This window comes from Pyxicephalus adspersus, unplaced genomic scaffold, assembly GCF_032062135.1.
Source record: "Pyxicephalus adspersus unplaced genomic scaffold, UCB_Pads_2.0 Sca334, whole genome shotgun sequence".
Classification (NCBI taxonomy): domain Eukaryota; kingdom Metazoa; phylum Chordata; class Amphibia; order Anura; family Pyxicephalidae; genus Pyxicephalus; species Pyxicephalus adspersus.
Genome location: NW_027317341.1, coordinates 1 through 15,502, shown reverse-complemented (window position 1 = coordinate 15,502; position 15,502 = coordinate 1). Strand labels below are relative to the sequence as shown.

The following is a 15,502-nucleotide window of genomic DNA, read 5'->3' as shown; positions in this document are numbered from 1 at the left end:
TGTGTAAATGAATAGTTTTGTAATCCTTTAAAATGTCAACTAGTTTATTTATATTTAGTTATATCAACTTAGCAGTCTCAGTCTTCTATGGGGTTTACATACAACAAAAATCAATTCTAAGGTATTGTATATCAGAATATGATTTAAAAATATATTTGGGCTTTATCAGATTCTAGAATTAGGCAAATACAGCCTCAGATGAACTGAAGCAATGTGTAAAAAGTTCACTTTTACTACTTACATGGGAATTGAGATAGTAAGTGCAACGAAACACACTTGATTAAATGATCATCAGCAAACGTGATCTTAGAAATAGGATCTTAGAGAAATAATTGTTTCTGCTCATCAATCTGTTTATAGTTATATTTCCATTTACAAACAATTTGAAGTCCTCCATTCTACAGTGAGACAGATTTTTCACAAGTGGAAAAAAAAATGCAACCCAGCTGCCTAAGAGTGGATGCGACAGCAATTTCACCCAAAGGTCAGACTGTGCAATGCTTGGAGGAATTGCAGGAAGCCCAATAGCTACATTTCACATGCTGCAGGCCTCAGTAAGCACAATAAATGTTATGTTAAAAGTTCATGACTTAACCAACTTTAAGTTATTGCTATTAAAGGTATTTCCCCAATTTATTGAATCATGGGGTATATTTAGTTTTCCATACGTGGCTTTTCAATTTTGGCCGCATTTTTGTTAAATAAATAATTAGGGTGTATAATTACTCATGTATAGGTTTTCCCTTTTCTTGAATTATTAGAATTTGGGACATTGGTAATCTTGGGAAAAAATACTCAGGGCGTTAGCAAACATATATATACCTAAAGTACATTTATAATAAAGATTTATAAGTATGATTAAATGACTGCTTCATTGCTTGAAAAAAATGTGGATATTTTAAATACAGCATTGATGTATCAGTTACATATCATTGGTCATTTCAAGTAAAAAGTTAACCAGGTGAATTATAAATTTTTAAAGCGATTTAAAGAAGTTTTTTAATGCCAAAGAGGTATTGATTTAGAGATATCATATATATATAATGGAATTCTCTAATGTGGTGTTTCAGTTTTTTAGGTAACTTCTGCTACAATTACTGTATCCACAGCTCATAGTATATTATTGTGGTGGTCAATGGTAAGAAAGTCTCTTACCTTATTGGCCAGTGAGAAGAACGTCACCCTTACAGATAGCCAAAAAGATAATTGATGTCATTGGTAACCTGACAGGTACAAATTGTTCATGGCTCAAGGACCCCTAGTAACTTCTGGAGGAACCCTGGTTGAGAAACACTGATCTAATGGTTTTGAAAATGTCATTTTTTTATTCAAGACTTAAAAATACTGTTTTAGTCAGGTAAATAATTGTATAATATTATAATATGTATCATAGTGTCTATTATCCAGCAATAAGTGGAACTCTAGTATATCTTACACATGAAATCATATTCTCTTCTATGCTGAAAGAAACCAGTTGTTTACAAAATTCACCATATCTCATATCTCACCCAAGACTCATCCCTTGTCATCCAGTGACAAATGGAGTCCAACTTTTCAGCAAACAGAATCCCCCAAAAAAGCACCACTACTGTTGTACTTTCTCATTCAACAACTTAAATTGCTCTGGGTATTGTTTGCCGTAGGTATATATATATATATATATATATATATATATATATATATATATATCAGATATACAAAACTATACCCAACCATTCTGTAAGTTATTTTTAGAGATGTAAAACCCGATTTTTTTTTGTGCTACAGAAATACACCCTTTATAGGTATCTCAAGGATCACTAACATCAGGCAGCAGAAGTGCAAGCGAGGAACAATCCTAATTTTTCATTAAAACAGGAAAACAGTGATCATAAAGAAAATGGCATAATATTTTGGGTATCTCTTAGCATAATACATCCAGTAGCAAAGAGAGGATGCATTTTATCAAATAAAAACAACATATAAAGTAATATAACTGATAGAAGATATTTCTTTCATTGGTCTCACTGCAGTAAATCTTACAGAGTCGTTTTAAGGAATAACTTTTTTATATTATTTTTGCTTTTGAATATAGTATTCCTTTGCTTAAAGCACCCTATTAGGTTTATGGTTTCAAGCAAGAGGTTAAATATAAGACTACAAGCATCATTTTATGTTCTCTTCAAAATAAACTAGAACTGTGTGTGTTATTACTTGGGCAGGGTTAACAAACGAAAATGGTAATAGATATTTCTGATTTGCTACATAAATTCCTATGTTCTTATCTGGGTAAATAAACCAATCAAGGTGAACCTACACACTGCTTAACAAGTGCAGAAAGTGCGTAATTCTGCTTAGTGAAGAATGTAGATGAAAATGGAAGGGCATGTGATATCCACAAACTCTGTGCTACCTGATATCAACAGCCTATACCAGTAGAATGATAACAATGCTAATGGAGAAAGAGTAGCGAAACCTGATTTGACGAGGGAACCAATGACATCCAAACAACCTTCATAAACTTCTATAAAAGAGAGTAAGTCTAGAAAAGTGCTGCCTTTTTGTGTGCTGTCTCGTAGGGTTCAATCTTGATCATCAAAAATGGCCACTTTTAATGAAAAGAAGACATGCAGCCAACGGATGGAAAATTTTGGGCGCTTTATATGGAATTCAGACACAGGAGAGTTTATGGGACGAACACCGGAAAAATGGGGTATATAACTTTTTATGTTTCTAACTAGCTCATTTTATGAATATTGCTTTTATTATTTTACCTGGTCTGGTTCAAATATCTGGGTAGGGCCGTAAACAGAGCAGCTTTCTATGTAATAGGTTTTCAAAAATGTAACCAGCCTGATTATTCTTATACACCTTTATGAAAGCAGGCAAAAGAAAATTGTCACAACGTTTCTGTTCTTTTTTTCTTCTATTTCTCTAAGATGGCATTATAACATATAGGGTCTATTTTTTTATATCTTGACCAAAGTTTGGAGAAAATGCAAATAGGGTAGATACAACACCCTAGAGACTTGAAGCCCAAGCCTTACCATATTAATGGTAACATATAAGATAAAACATGTTTAGTTTTTTTATATAAAGACTATTTTAATGAAATATAATTTAAGATGTTAAGATTTATGTGTAGCAATTTTTTTTTTGATATATAGTAATGTTATATGTTAAGGTAAAGTATTGTTATTTTGTGCTGTCTGTGTCCGTTCTCATTCTGTCATAGAGACTCAATGGGAAATGAAGAAATCTCCTAAAATGAAGGGAATTCTAAAGTAATATGGTTGTCACCAGAACATTTTTCCAAAGTGGAAGCTTTCTGTATCCTCTATGACAACTCCAAGGCCTATATTGATAAAATAGTGAATCTAACATTTGCGCAAACATTCCCTGGTGGAATGTTGTATTCCCTGCTTTATAAATAAAGCCCTAAAGTTTAAATAATCTATTACTTTTTAATTACTCTATAAAAAAGTTAACATAACTTGCAAAAAGCCTGTGTCATCCTCCAATGTATAATATTTATAGTTATATCAGGACAAAAATATTAATCCTATATATATTTATCAGAATCAAACTTTTCAGCCAATTGAAGCTTCATAAAATGATAATCTATTACCTTTGTGTGTTTTTTTACAGTGTACATCAGTCTTTATTATGTGGCTTTTTACATCGTTATGATTGGAATCTTTGCTCTTTCCATCTACTCACTGATGGCAACTCTCAGTCCTTATGAACCATTTTATCAGGACCGACTACCGTCGCCGGGTAATTGATACATTTTGTTCATAACCTCCAAAACTGTAGTGGGTTTCACTTCAAGTGCTTTTTGTATAATGAAAAAACAATAAAGAAGGTGAAGGCAAAAGTTTTAGCTGTGGTTACAGTTCAGCCTGGATTCAGTAACATTAGATTAAGTCACCCAAACTGTTTTATGAAAGTACTGTTGCTAATGCCTTTAAAGCCACACTGCACATTAATTCTTTAGTGATTACTAAATATCCTAAAGCAGGAATACATTGTTGCAGTACATATATATATTACAAAATTTTATATTAAAAGTGTATAATGTTTATACCCTTGCTTCTTCAGAAAGTATTATAAACAAGTATTACCAACACTGGGCACCCCCGACAGCACACCCCTGTTCCATTTTGGTAAAACTGAGCAGTACCATCAATCAGAAACTTTCATATTTATTTAACCTAATATTTATGATAGGTGTGACGATGAGGCCAGATGTTTATGGTGACGAAAAATTAGAGCTTATATACAACGTGACTGACAAGAAAACCTATGAACCATCTGTGAAGATGCTGATCAAGTTTCTTGAAGGTATGTAATTTATTTGTTAGTACATCTTTAAAGTAAATTTCAAAGTGACATCAGCACAACACTGGGTGGCTGGTTATAGTGTATCAAAACTGTATTAAAACTAGAAAAGATATATTGTTTAGGACTACCAATCAAAAAACCAATGGCAAACTTAATGGATATACAATGTATGGTCCTTTTAAAGTCTGCCAGATAGATAGTACATCTGAATAAAGTCACTCCAATGTAAACAATGTATTTATCCGTGTTAATCAACAAAAAAAGCCTTGTTTTTGTGTAAATATAAGTTGATAATATTTGTGTCCAAAAGGGCAGCCATGTTTTGATGGTTTGTTCTGTGCAGTAATATTTGACAGCCAGATAGCTTATGTTTGATGTAATTTTTTTTTTTCAATGTCAGGCAAAAGTTATTTTTCAAATCACAATAATTTCCTAATTTAATAATGCTGATATACACCCTGTTGAATATTATGAAGTGTAAACATGAAGGATAGGCAGAGTTAGTTGCCCTTAAACTGCACTTAACCTTAAATATAACTTTTGCTAAAGCCTTCTCAAATACAGTGTAAATGTTTTCTAAAACTGATGCCCTCTGGTGATTAAACATAGTCATGTGTTTAGGGTAAATTATGTTTTTTAACCTACAGTTTAAATTACAAATGTGACTTTGCTCTGAATTTTCAGAATACAACACAACAACACAGCAAGAAAATAATAAAAACTGCACTGGCGTTACTGATGTGGCACGTTTCCTGACTGGTCCCGGTCGCACAAAGTATGCATGCCAGTTTTTGGAATCAGAGCTGGGAGACTGTGCCTATAATCCTGATCATGAAGATCCTTTTGGATTTCAAAAAGGACAGCCATGCATTTTTATAAAAATCAATAGGGTAAGTTTTCAGATTCTTGGCTATATACAATATACAAATATGCATTCTGTGTTTTTCCTTTTAGATAGGCGGCAATTTATTTAACATTATTGCCTACTGATAATGCTGAAAATGTTCTATAAAACAATTGTATGACTGATTTACAATCTTTCATCTCCATGCATAGACAATTACTCCATTGAAAGCCTCCTAATCTGGTCCTCCACCAAGTGTCCGATCATTGGCCCTCTTCATTTACCAGGCCAGGATGATGTAACTCCCATTAATTAATTCACACTCAGCAGTCTCGGGGGATACCAGGACACCTGGCGTATCCAATCATCCTACACTAAGATGCAAATGCTTTTTTTTTTTTTTGCTTTTTGAAAACAATATTGTGAACAAGCAGGTGAAGTACATTTGTTTTGTTTGTTTATTTGTTTTTTTAATTAATGAACATTACCTGTATCTTTTGCACTACAAATCTTGCCAGCTTGCAGTCTTTGAATGCAGAACTTTAGTTCTACTTTAAATTAAGATAATACTTTTATTAACAGTGAACTTGATTATTTCCAGGCCCCTCAAAACCTGTGAAGTGATAACTTGTGTTCTGAAAACCTATTCCTGGTCAGTTACTGGCAAGATAACTTACAGTATTGATTTCCACACAAGCTTCCTTTAGGAACTCAAACCATTTGAACCTGACATTTCAGTTCTGTGCAGCAGTGCCACCATTTAAAATCTAATCTAGTGAGGCAGAGAAAAAGGTGAGTCTGATTTTCTGTTCAAGGTGCTAAGAAGTGTAAACACTGGAACAGAAGCACTTAAGTGGATCTACCTCTAAGAGATTATGAAGGCTGACATTGCTAAACAGTTTGTAAAGAATACTAATTTCCTGGATGTAAAACTGTTCTTTAGTGTCAGTAGTCTCAGTCATTTACCCGACCAAGCATGCAGATAACTGTGTGACAAGATGTGTAACAATTAGCTGAACATGTGAGCTGTATAATCAGTGGAATTAAAGAATGAGGATCAACATACCAATCAGACAAGATGTGGGAAATGGCAATTTACATAATCTCTCAGTGAGTTCATTTTTTTAAGATGAACATATTTCTGGTTTTGTGTTGTTAAAGATGAGCTGTTGAAAACACTGATTTAAGCTAAAGTGTATTCTTATAATATTTTGCCCTCCCTAGTTTCTCTGTTTCTAACCACCAACAAGCTAATCAAATAACAGTTAATTTCTGTTCTACAGCACATCTCATTTTATGACATTATTGCTAGGTCTTTGCAATGCAGATGGATCATGCCTAGTGGAAAGGACTATCAGGTTGCTGAACTCATGAATGATAGCACCCAATGAATAAAAGGGACAGACCAGGGGAGGGAAAAATGGCTAGATGATGTTGTCATCCCCTGGAGCGGTGTTTCTCAACTCTAGACATAGTGGGAACCCTTGAAATAATTTTTATTATACCATGGTACCCATGCTATTAATAATAGATCCACAGCTCACAGTACATTGTTGGTGGTCATTTGGAAGCCATTGAGAAGAATGTCACCCTTACAGATAGCCAAAAAGATCACTGGCATCTGAGAAACACAAAAGAACACTAAAGAAAGCCCTATTATTATTATTATTATTATTATTAATAATAATATTAATAAACAGGATTTTTATAGTGCCAACATATTATGCACCGCTGTACATTAAGTAAGGGTTGCCAATGACAGATGAATACAGACAATGGTACAGGGGGAGAGGACCCTAGGAACCTCTGAAGGAACCCTGGTTGACAAACACTGGTCTAGACAGTAAATTACAAAAAACCTTACACTTTGCAGTGAAACCAGTTGAACAAATAGGAGTAATTAATTTTAATAGGATTTATATTGAATAGCATTACTCATCACTAGCTGGCATTCAAGTTTCACTTGATCACTTTAGAACCTGATAGTAGGATTATTTGAATTAACTATACAGCTACACAGTAAAGGGCCAAAGAGAAAACTGCAGAATACCTCTTAAAACCACTTAAACCAACTTGTAAAAATGCTAGTCCGCACTTAGCACAATTCCATTTGTAAGAAATTTGTTTTATGTAAGGTTTAGTTCCTGTTTTCTATCTTCCTAATCTACTGCAAAGTTATAACAGGTAATGTAAAGTGTCGGAGATTCTAATGGCAATAGTTAGGGAGAAGCACTAGGACTCTTGTTGACCTCTAACACGTCATTGTAATTTTTGCAGACAGCTGTTGTCACTTTCAGTTGGAGGTGATTTGCAACATTACATAGAATGTAATAAACTAGATATCCCTTATCTATTCACCTAATTTTATCAATATATCTCTTCTTTCAATGACAGCAAAATCTCATTGACAGCTAAAGAAATTATGTGGCAGGATATACTATGACCCCAAGCAGCTTCATGTAGGCAATGACACTGCTGAGTCTTAAATCCAAGATTACAGCTCTTGACCTCTATCAGATCAAACACAGGGTATGTGAATAACTGGAAATCCTAGGCTGTAGAACAACTGAATTACAAACTACTTAAGATGGCAAATTAATCTATAGTGTAAACATTACAAACACATTTAGAATCTGAAAGGACGAAGTACTAATAGCGTAAGCAGTTCTATTGAATCAAATCAGGACTAACTGACAGCCATCATTTGGTTAAGCTTGTACAGCAGGATGGAGACTCACATGCAAGCCTGCATTATTGACATTGTATAGATAACATAGGACAATAGTTTCAATATGTGGTTAGCACAGAAAATAACCTTTTTCCGATGCTGTACTAAACACCGACCCCTTTAATTCTATGTATAAGTGTAAGATTCCTCATGTCTTACTGTTTACTTCTATGTTTCCACCTTAGATGTATTGTTATGTAATGTATATGAAAAAGTCAACACTTTCATTATTATTATTACTATTAATATTTTTGTTCGGGATTGGTTAAGGCCACTTACCTTCTGTTCCAGTGACAAAAGAAAACGTTTGGATTTCTCTTCACTTTCTGTACTTACCATTATTGTCAGTAGGAACACAGTAATAAAAAACCTGTCAAAATGTAAAACTTGTTGCATGATGCCATAAGATATTCAACCTCAGAACTTACAGTACATCCAGATGCATGGAGAAAAAAAAAGAACTCAATGGATAGTTTATTTAATAGTCTATTTGATGTACAGTGCTGAGTAATACGTTGGTGCTATATAAATACACTTTATTAATATTAATAATATTAATGTGCAGAGATACATGCATCAATTGCATTGTTCCACATACAATGTTCATGGTAAGGAAAACACACTGTATACAAATATAATATTACAGGTTGTTGACGTGTGTTTTATCTTTCAAATAAACTGTATCAATCTTACAGAATTAAACACAGAATGAAAGTTATCAAAGCAGTGTTATAGAATAAGAGAAGAAAAGGCAGGCTTTTTTGGCATAAGAGAAGAAAAGGCAGGCTTTTTTGGCAAGACTTTTTGAGTGTTAAGGTGTTTATTAAAGTGTTTATATTGAACAAACACTAAAACAGAAAATGAATAACAAAAAGTTTTTGTGTTATCTTATAATGTACTAGATAGGTATACCTGGCATGTACTTCTCATAATTTTTAATATAACAAATGTTCTTTACACAAAAATAAATGGTGATTTACTCAAAGAATTCTCATTGTCTCATTTTTTTCCCGACACATTTCACCCAAAAAGTGGTTTCCCTTAGGGGAAGGAGAGACTTGAGTACAATTAGATAGGAGGTCCAATGATTTGTGTGTAGAATCAATAATAAGAGTTTGTAGATGGTAGTGAAAGTTGCCACTGTATCTAGTAGAGGATATTAAACTGGTTAGCGGGTAAGCTTGTTGGTGCTGTTACTCTTCATTATTTGATCCAATTCAAGTATGCCTCAGATAAGAGGAAAGGGAGGAACAGGGGAATGGGTTTCCATTTGAGTGCACATACCCTTATAATCCCTCAAAAATAAAGAATTAGAAAATACGTCCAACCTATATTAAATGGGTCAATTAATTATTGCGGATCTTTCAGAGGTTGAGAGTTTAAGCCTGTGTCCAATCTAGCTTAGTGAGCCAGGAGGTTATTACAGAATGGTTAGATAGTATATGATGGTGTAGAATAGTCTAATACATGAACGTGTAAAAATTACTCAATTCTTTTGATTCTCATGTGAAAGCTAATAACTGCCAAAATAAAAACAGAGAAGCTATATTGACCAGGAAGTCACATACCCTGGTGTCATAAAGTGTGATACATCCTCTGATTATACAATGGGCTCTTCCTTATGGCTCCAGAAGCCTCTGCCAACTCAGCAGCAGAAGGACCTTTGATCATTCAGGATCAAAGAAAGGCCCGAGTATCTCTGCAGGAAAAGAAAACAGGTACTTTATTGGCACAGCACCATTTCAATCAGAGCCAGGAAGCTGGGAAGAAAGCCACATTTTATACGGAATACCATATGGAGTATGTGGTGGGGTTTATGTGCAAAGAGGAACATAATACAATAGCCGAAAGATTATCAGAACACTCACAGCTACACAAAATGTGTAAATGAATAGTTTTGTAATCCTTTAAAATGTCAACTAGTTTATTTATATTTAGTTATATCAACTTAGCAGTCTCAGTCTTCTATGGGGTTTACATACAACAAAAATCAATTCTAAGGTATTGTCTATCAGAATATGATTTAAAAATATATTTGGGCTTTATCAGATTCTAGAATTAGGCAAATACAGCCTCAGATGAACTGAAGCAATGTGTAAAAAGTTCACTTTTACTACTTACATGGGAATTGAGATAGTAAGTGCAACGAAACACACTTGATTAAATGATCATCAGCAAACGTGATCTTAGAAATAGGATCTTAGAGAAATAATTGTTTCTGCTCATCAATCTGTGAATAGTTATATTTCCATTTACAAACAATTTGAAGTCCTCCATTCTACAGTGAGACAGATTTTTCACAAGTGGAAAAAAAAATGCAACCCAGCTGCCTAAGAGTGGATGCGACAGCAATTTCACCCAAAGGTCAGACTGTGCAATGCTTGGAGGAATTGCAGGAAGCCCAATAGCTACATTTCACATGCTGCAGGCCTCAGTAAGCACAATAAATGTTATGTTAAAAGTTCATGACTTAACCAACTTTAAGTTATTGCTATTAAAGGTATTTCCCCAATTTATTGAATCATGGGGTATATTTAGTTTTCCATACGTGGCTTTTCAATTTTGGCCGCATTTTTGTTAAATAAATAATTAGGGTGTATAATTACTCATGTATAGGTTTTCCCTTTTCTTGAATTATTAGAATTTGGGACATTGGTAATCTTGGGAAAAAATACTCAGGGCGTTAGCAAACATATATATACCTAAAGTACATTTATAATAAAGATTTATAAGTATGATTAAATGACTGCTTCATTGCTTGAAAAAAATGTGGATATTTTAAATACAGCATTGATGTATCAGTTACATATCATTGGTCATTTCAAGTAAAAAGTTAACCAGGTGAATTATAAATTTTTAAAGCGATTTAAAGAAGTTTTTTAATGCCAAAGAGGTATTGATTTAGAGATATCATATATATATAATGGAATTCTCTAATGTGGTGTTTCAGTTTTTTAGGTAACTTCTGCTACAATTACTGTATCCACAGCTCATAGTATATTATTGTGGTGGTCAATGGTAAGAAAGTCTCTTACCTTATTGGCCAGTGAGAAGAACGTCACCCTTACAGATAGCCAAAAAGATAATTGATGTCATTGGTAACCTGACAGGTACAAATTGTTCATGGCTCAAGGACCCCTAGTAACTTCTGGAGGAACCCTGGTTGAGAAACACTGATCTAATGGTTTTGAAAATGTCATTTTTTTATTCAAGACTTAAAAATACTGTTTTAGTCAGGTAAATAATTGTATAATATTATAATATGTATCATAGTGTCTATTATCCAGCAATAAGTGGAACTCTAGTATATCTTACACATGAAATCATATTCTCTTCTATGCTGAAAGAAACCAGTTGTTTACAAAATTCACCATATCTCATATCTCACCCAAGACTCATCCCTTGTCATCCAGTGACAAATGGAGTCCAACTTTTCAGCAAACAGAATCCCCCAAAAAAGCACCACTACTGTTGTACTTTCTCATTCAACAACTTAAATTGCTCTGGGTATTGTTTGCCGTAGGTATATATATATATATATATATATATATATATATATATATATATATCAGATATACAAAACTATACCCAACCATTCTGTAAGTTATTTTTAGAGATGTAAAACCCGATTTTTTTTTGTGCTACAGAAATACACCCTTTATAGGTATCTCAAGGATCACTAACATCAGGCAGCAGAAGTGCAAGCGAGGAACAATCCTAATTTTTCATTAAAACAGGAAAACAGTGATCATAAAGAAAATGGCATAATATTTTGGGTATCTCTTAGCATAATACATCCAGTAGCAAAGAGAGGATGCATTTTATCAAATAAAAACAACATATAAAGTAATATAACTGATAGAAGATATTTCTTTCATTGGTCTCACTGCAGTAAATCTTACAGAGTCGTTTTAAGGAATAACTTTTTTATATTATTTTTGCTTTTGAATATAGTATTCCTTTGCTTAAAGCACCCTATTAGGTTTATGGTTTCAAGCAAGAGGTTAAATATAAGACTACAAGCATCATTTTATGTTCTCTTCAAAATAAACTAGAACTGTGTGTGTTATTACTTGGGCAGGGTTAACAAACGAAAATGGTAATAGATATTTCTGATTTGCTACATAAATTCCTATGTTCTTATCTGGGTAAATAAACCAATCAAGGTGAACCTACACACTGCTTAACAAGTGCAGAAAGTGCGTAATTCTGCTTAGTGAAGAATGTAGATGAAAATGGAAGGGCATGTGATATCCACAAACTCTGTGCTACCTGATATCAACAGCCTATACCAGTAGAATGATAACAATGCTAATGGAGAAAGAGTAGCGAAACCTGATTTGACGAGGGAACCAATGACATCCAAACAACCTTCATAAACTTCTATAAAAGAGAGTAAGTCTAGAAAAGTGCTGCCTTTTTGTGTGCTGTCTCGTAGGGTTCAATCTTGATCATCAAAAATGGCCACTTTTAATGAAAAGAAGACATGCAGCCAACGGATGGAAAATTTTGGGCGCTTTATATGGAATTCAGACACAGGAGAGTTTATGGGACGAACACCGGAAAAATGGGGTATATAACTTTTTATGTTTCTAACTAGCTCATTTTATGAATATTGCTTTTATTATTTTACCTGGTCTGGTTCAAATATCTGGGTAGGGCCATAAACAGAGCAGCTTTCTATGTAATAGGTTTTCAAAAATGTAACCAGCCTGATTATTCTTATACACCTTTATGAAAGCAGGCAAAAGAAAATTGTCACAACGTTTCTGTTCTTTTTTTCTTCTATTTCTCTAAGATGGCATTATAACATATAGGGTCTATTTTTTTATATCTTGACCAAAGTTTGGAGAAAATGCAAATAGGGTAGATACAACACCCTAGAGACTTGAAGCCCAAGCCTTACCATATTAATGGTAACATATAAGATAAAACATGTTTAGTTTTTTTATATAAAGACTATTTTAATGAAATATAATTTAAGATGTTAAGATTTATGTGTAGCAATTTTTTTTTTGATATATAGTAATGTTATATGTTAAGGTAAAGTATTGTTATTTTGTGCTGTCTGTGTCCGTTCTCATTCTGTCATAGAGACTCAATGGGAAATGAAGAAATCTCCTAAAATGAAGGGAATTCTAAAGTAATATGGTTGTCACCAGAACATTTTTCCAAAGTGGAAGCTTTCTGTATCCTCTATGACAACTCCAAGGCCTATATTGATAAAATAGTGAATCTAACATTTGCGCAAACATTCCCTGGTGGAATGTTGTATTCCCTGCTTTATAAATAAAGCCCTAAAGTTTAAATAATCTATTACTTTTTAATTACTCTATAAAAAAGTTAACATAACTTGCAAAAAGCCTGTGTCATCCTCCAATGTATAATATTTATAGTTATATCAGGACAAAAATATTAATCCTATATATATTTATCAGAATCAAACTTTTCAGCCAATTGAAGCTTCATAAAATGATAATCTATTACCTTTGTGTGTTTTTTTACAGTGTACATCAGTCTTTATTATGTGGCTTTTTACATCGTTATGATTGGAATCTTTGCTCTTTCCATCTACTCACTGATGGCAACTCTCAGTCCTTATGAACCATTTTATCAGGACCGACTACCGTCGCCGGGTAATTGATACATTTTGTTCATAACCTCCAAAACTGTAGTGGGTTTCACTTCAAGTGCTTTTTGTATAATGAAAAAACAATAAAGAAGGTGAAGGCAAAAGTTTTAGCTGTGGTTACAGTTCAGCCTGGATTCAGTAACATTAGATTAAGTCACCCAAACTGTTTTATGAAAGTACTGTTGCTAATGCCTTTAAAGCCACACTGCACATTAATTCTTTAGTGATTACTAAATATCCTAAAGCAGGAATACATTGTTGCAGTACATATATATATTACAAAATTTTATATTAAAAGTGTATAATGTTTATACCCTTGCTTCTTCAGAAAGTATTATAAACAAGTATTACCAACACTGGGCACCCCCGACAGCACACCCCTGTTCCATTTTGGTAAAACTGAGCAGTACCATCCATCAGAAACTTTCATATTTATTTAACCTAATATTTATGATAGGTGTGACGATGAGGCCAGATGTTTATGGTGACGAAAAATTAGAGCTTATATACAACGTGACTGACAAGAAAACCTATGAACCATCTGTGAAGATGCTGATCAAGTTTCTTGAAGGTATGTAATTTATTTGTTAGTACATCTTTAAAGTAAATTTCAAAGTGACATCAGCACAACACTGGGTGGCCGGTTATAGTGTATCAAAACTGTATTAAAACTAGAAAAGATATATTGTTTAGGACTACCAATCAAAAAACCAATGGCAAACTTAATGGATATACAATGTATGGTCCTTTTAAAGTCTGCCAGATAGATAGTACATCTGAATAAAGTCACTCCAATGTAAACAATGTATTTATCCGTGTTAATCAACAAAAAAAGCCTTGTTTTTGTGTAAATATAAGTTGATAATATTTGTGTCCAAAAGGGCAGCCATGTTTTGATGGTTTGTTCTGTGCAGTAATATTTGACAGCCAGATAGCTTATGTTTGATGTAATTTTTTTTTTTCAACGTCAGGCAAAAGTTATTTTTCAAATCACAATAATTTCCTAATTTAATAATGCTGATATACACCCTGTTGAATATTATGAAGTGTAAACATGAAGGATAGGCAGAGTTAGTTGCCCTTAAACTGCACTTAACCTTAAATATAACTTTTGCTAAAGCCTTCTCAAATACAGTGTAAATGTTTTCTAAAACTGATGCCCTCTGGTGATTAAACATAGTCATGTGTTTAGGGTAAATTATGTTTTTTAACCTACAGTTTAAATTACAAATGTGACTTTGCTCTGAATTTTCAGAATACAACACAACAACACAGCAAGAAAATAATAAAAACTGCACTGGCGTTACTGATGTGGCACGTTTCCTGACTGGTCCCGGTCGCACAAAGTATGCATGCCAGTTTTTGGAATCAGAGCTGGGAGACTGTGCCTATAATCCTGATGATGAAGATCCTTTTGGATTTCAAAAAGGACAGCCATGCATTTTTATAAAAATCAATAGGGTAAGTTTTCAGATTCTTGGCTATATACAATATACAAATATGCATTCTGTGTTTTTCCTTTTAGATAGGCGGCAATTTATTTAACATTATTGCCTACTGATAATGCTGAAAATGTTCTATAAAACAATTGTATGACTGATTTACAATCTTTCATCTCCATGCATAGACAATTACTGCGTCTTCTTAAATTGTGTGCTTGTATATTTCTTATCTTCTCCTAAAGACTTATCACACCATTTATACTCTTGCACATTTTTTTCAATCAGCACCACAGTGGAAATGTTCTTGTAACCGTTTATGACACAGCAACTTATTTTTGAGGTTCACATAATTATGTCCAAAATGATACATTTAGTATTATAAATTTGGTCTAAAAAAATTCAAAATACTTTGGATATATAACTCTTAATGAAAAAATATCAACTTTAATTCCAAAACTTCAGGATCTGTGATCTCTTTCCCTCACTGACCTAATAATGCTAGTGTCACTCTCTAATTACACTTTAAGTGCAGG

The 15,502-nt window shown here is 33.3% G+C and overlaps 2 protein-coding genes across 2 annotated transcripts; both read left to right on the top strand.

Annotated features, from left to right (window-relative positions):
- The first annotated feature begins 2,375 nt into the window (after positions 1–2,375).
- LOC140345012 (potassium-transporting ATPase subunit beta-like) lies at positions 2,376–6,558 on the top strand. The gene is made up of 5 exons (XM_072432186.1): positions 2,376–2,692; positions 3,628–3,756; positions 4,210–4,323; positions 5,008–5,213; positions 6,451–6,558. The coding sequence occupies exons 1-5, from the start codon at positions 2,581–2,583 to the stop codon at positions 6,556–6,558; spliced, it is 669 nt and encodes a 222-aa protein (XP_072288287.1). The 5' UTR covers positions 2,376–2,580.
- A 5,583-nt stretch (positions 6,559–12,141) lies between these two features.
- Positions 12,142–14,988, top strand: LOC140345013 (potassium-transporting ATPase subunit beta-like; the record flags this gene model as incomplete). Its single annotated transcript, XM_072432187.1, is given in 4 exon segments — positions 12,142–12,467; positions 13,403–13,531; positions 13,985–14,098; positions 14,783–14,988. Coding segments are annotated over 4 exon segments (561 nt in total), but the record flags the coding sequence as incomplete, so codon positions are not given.
- Positions 14,989–15,502: the final 514 nt, after the last annotated feature.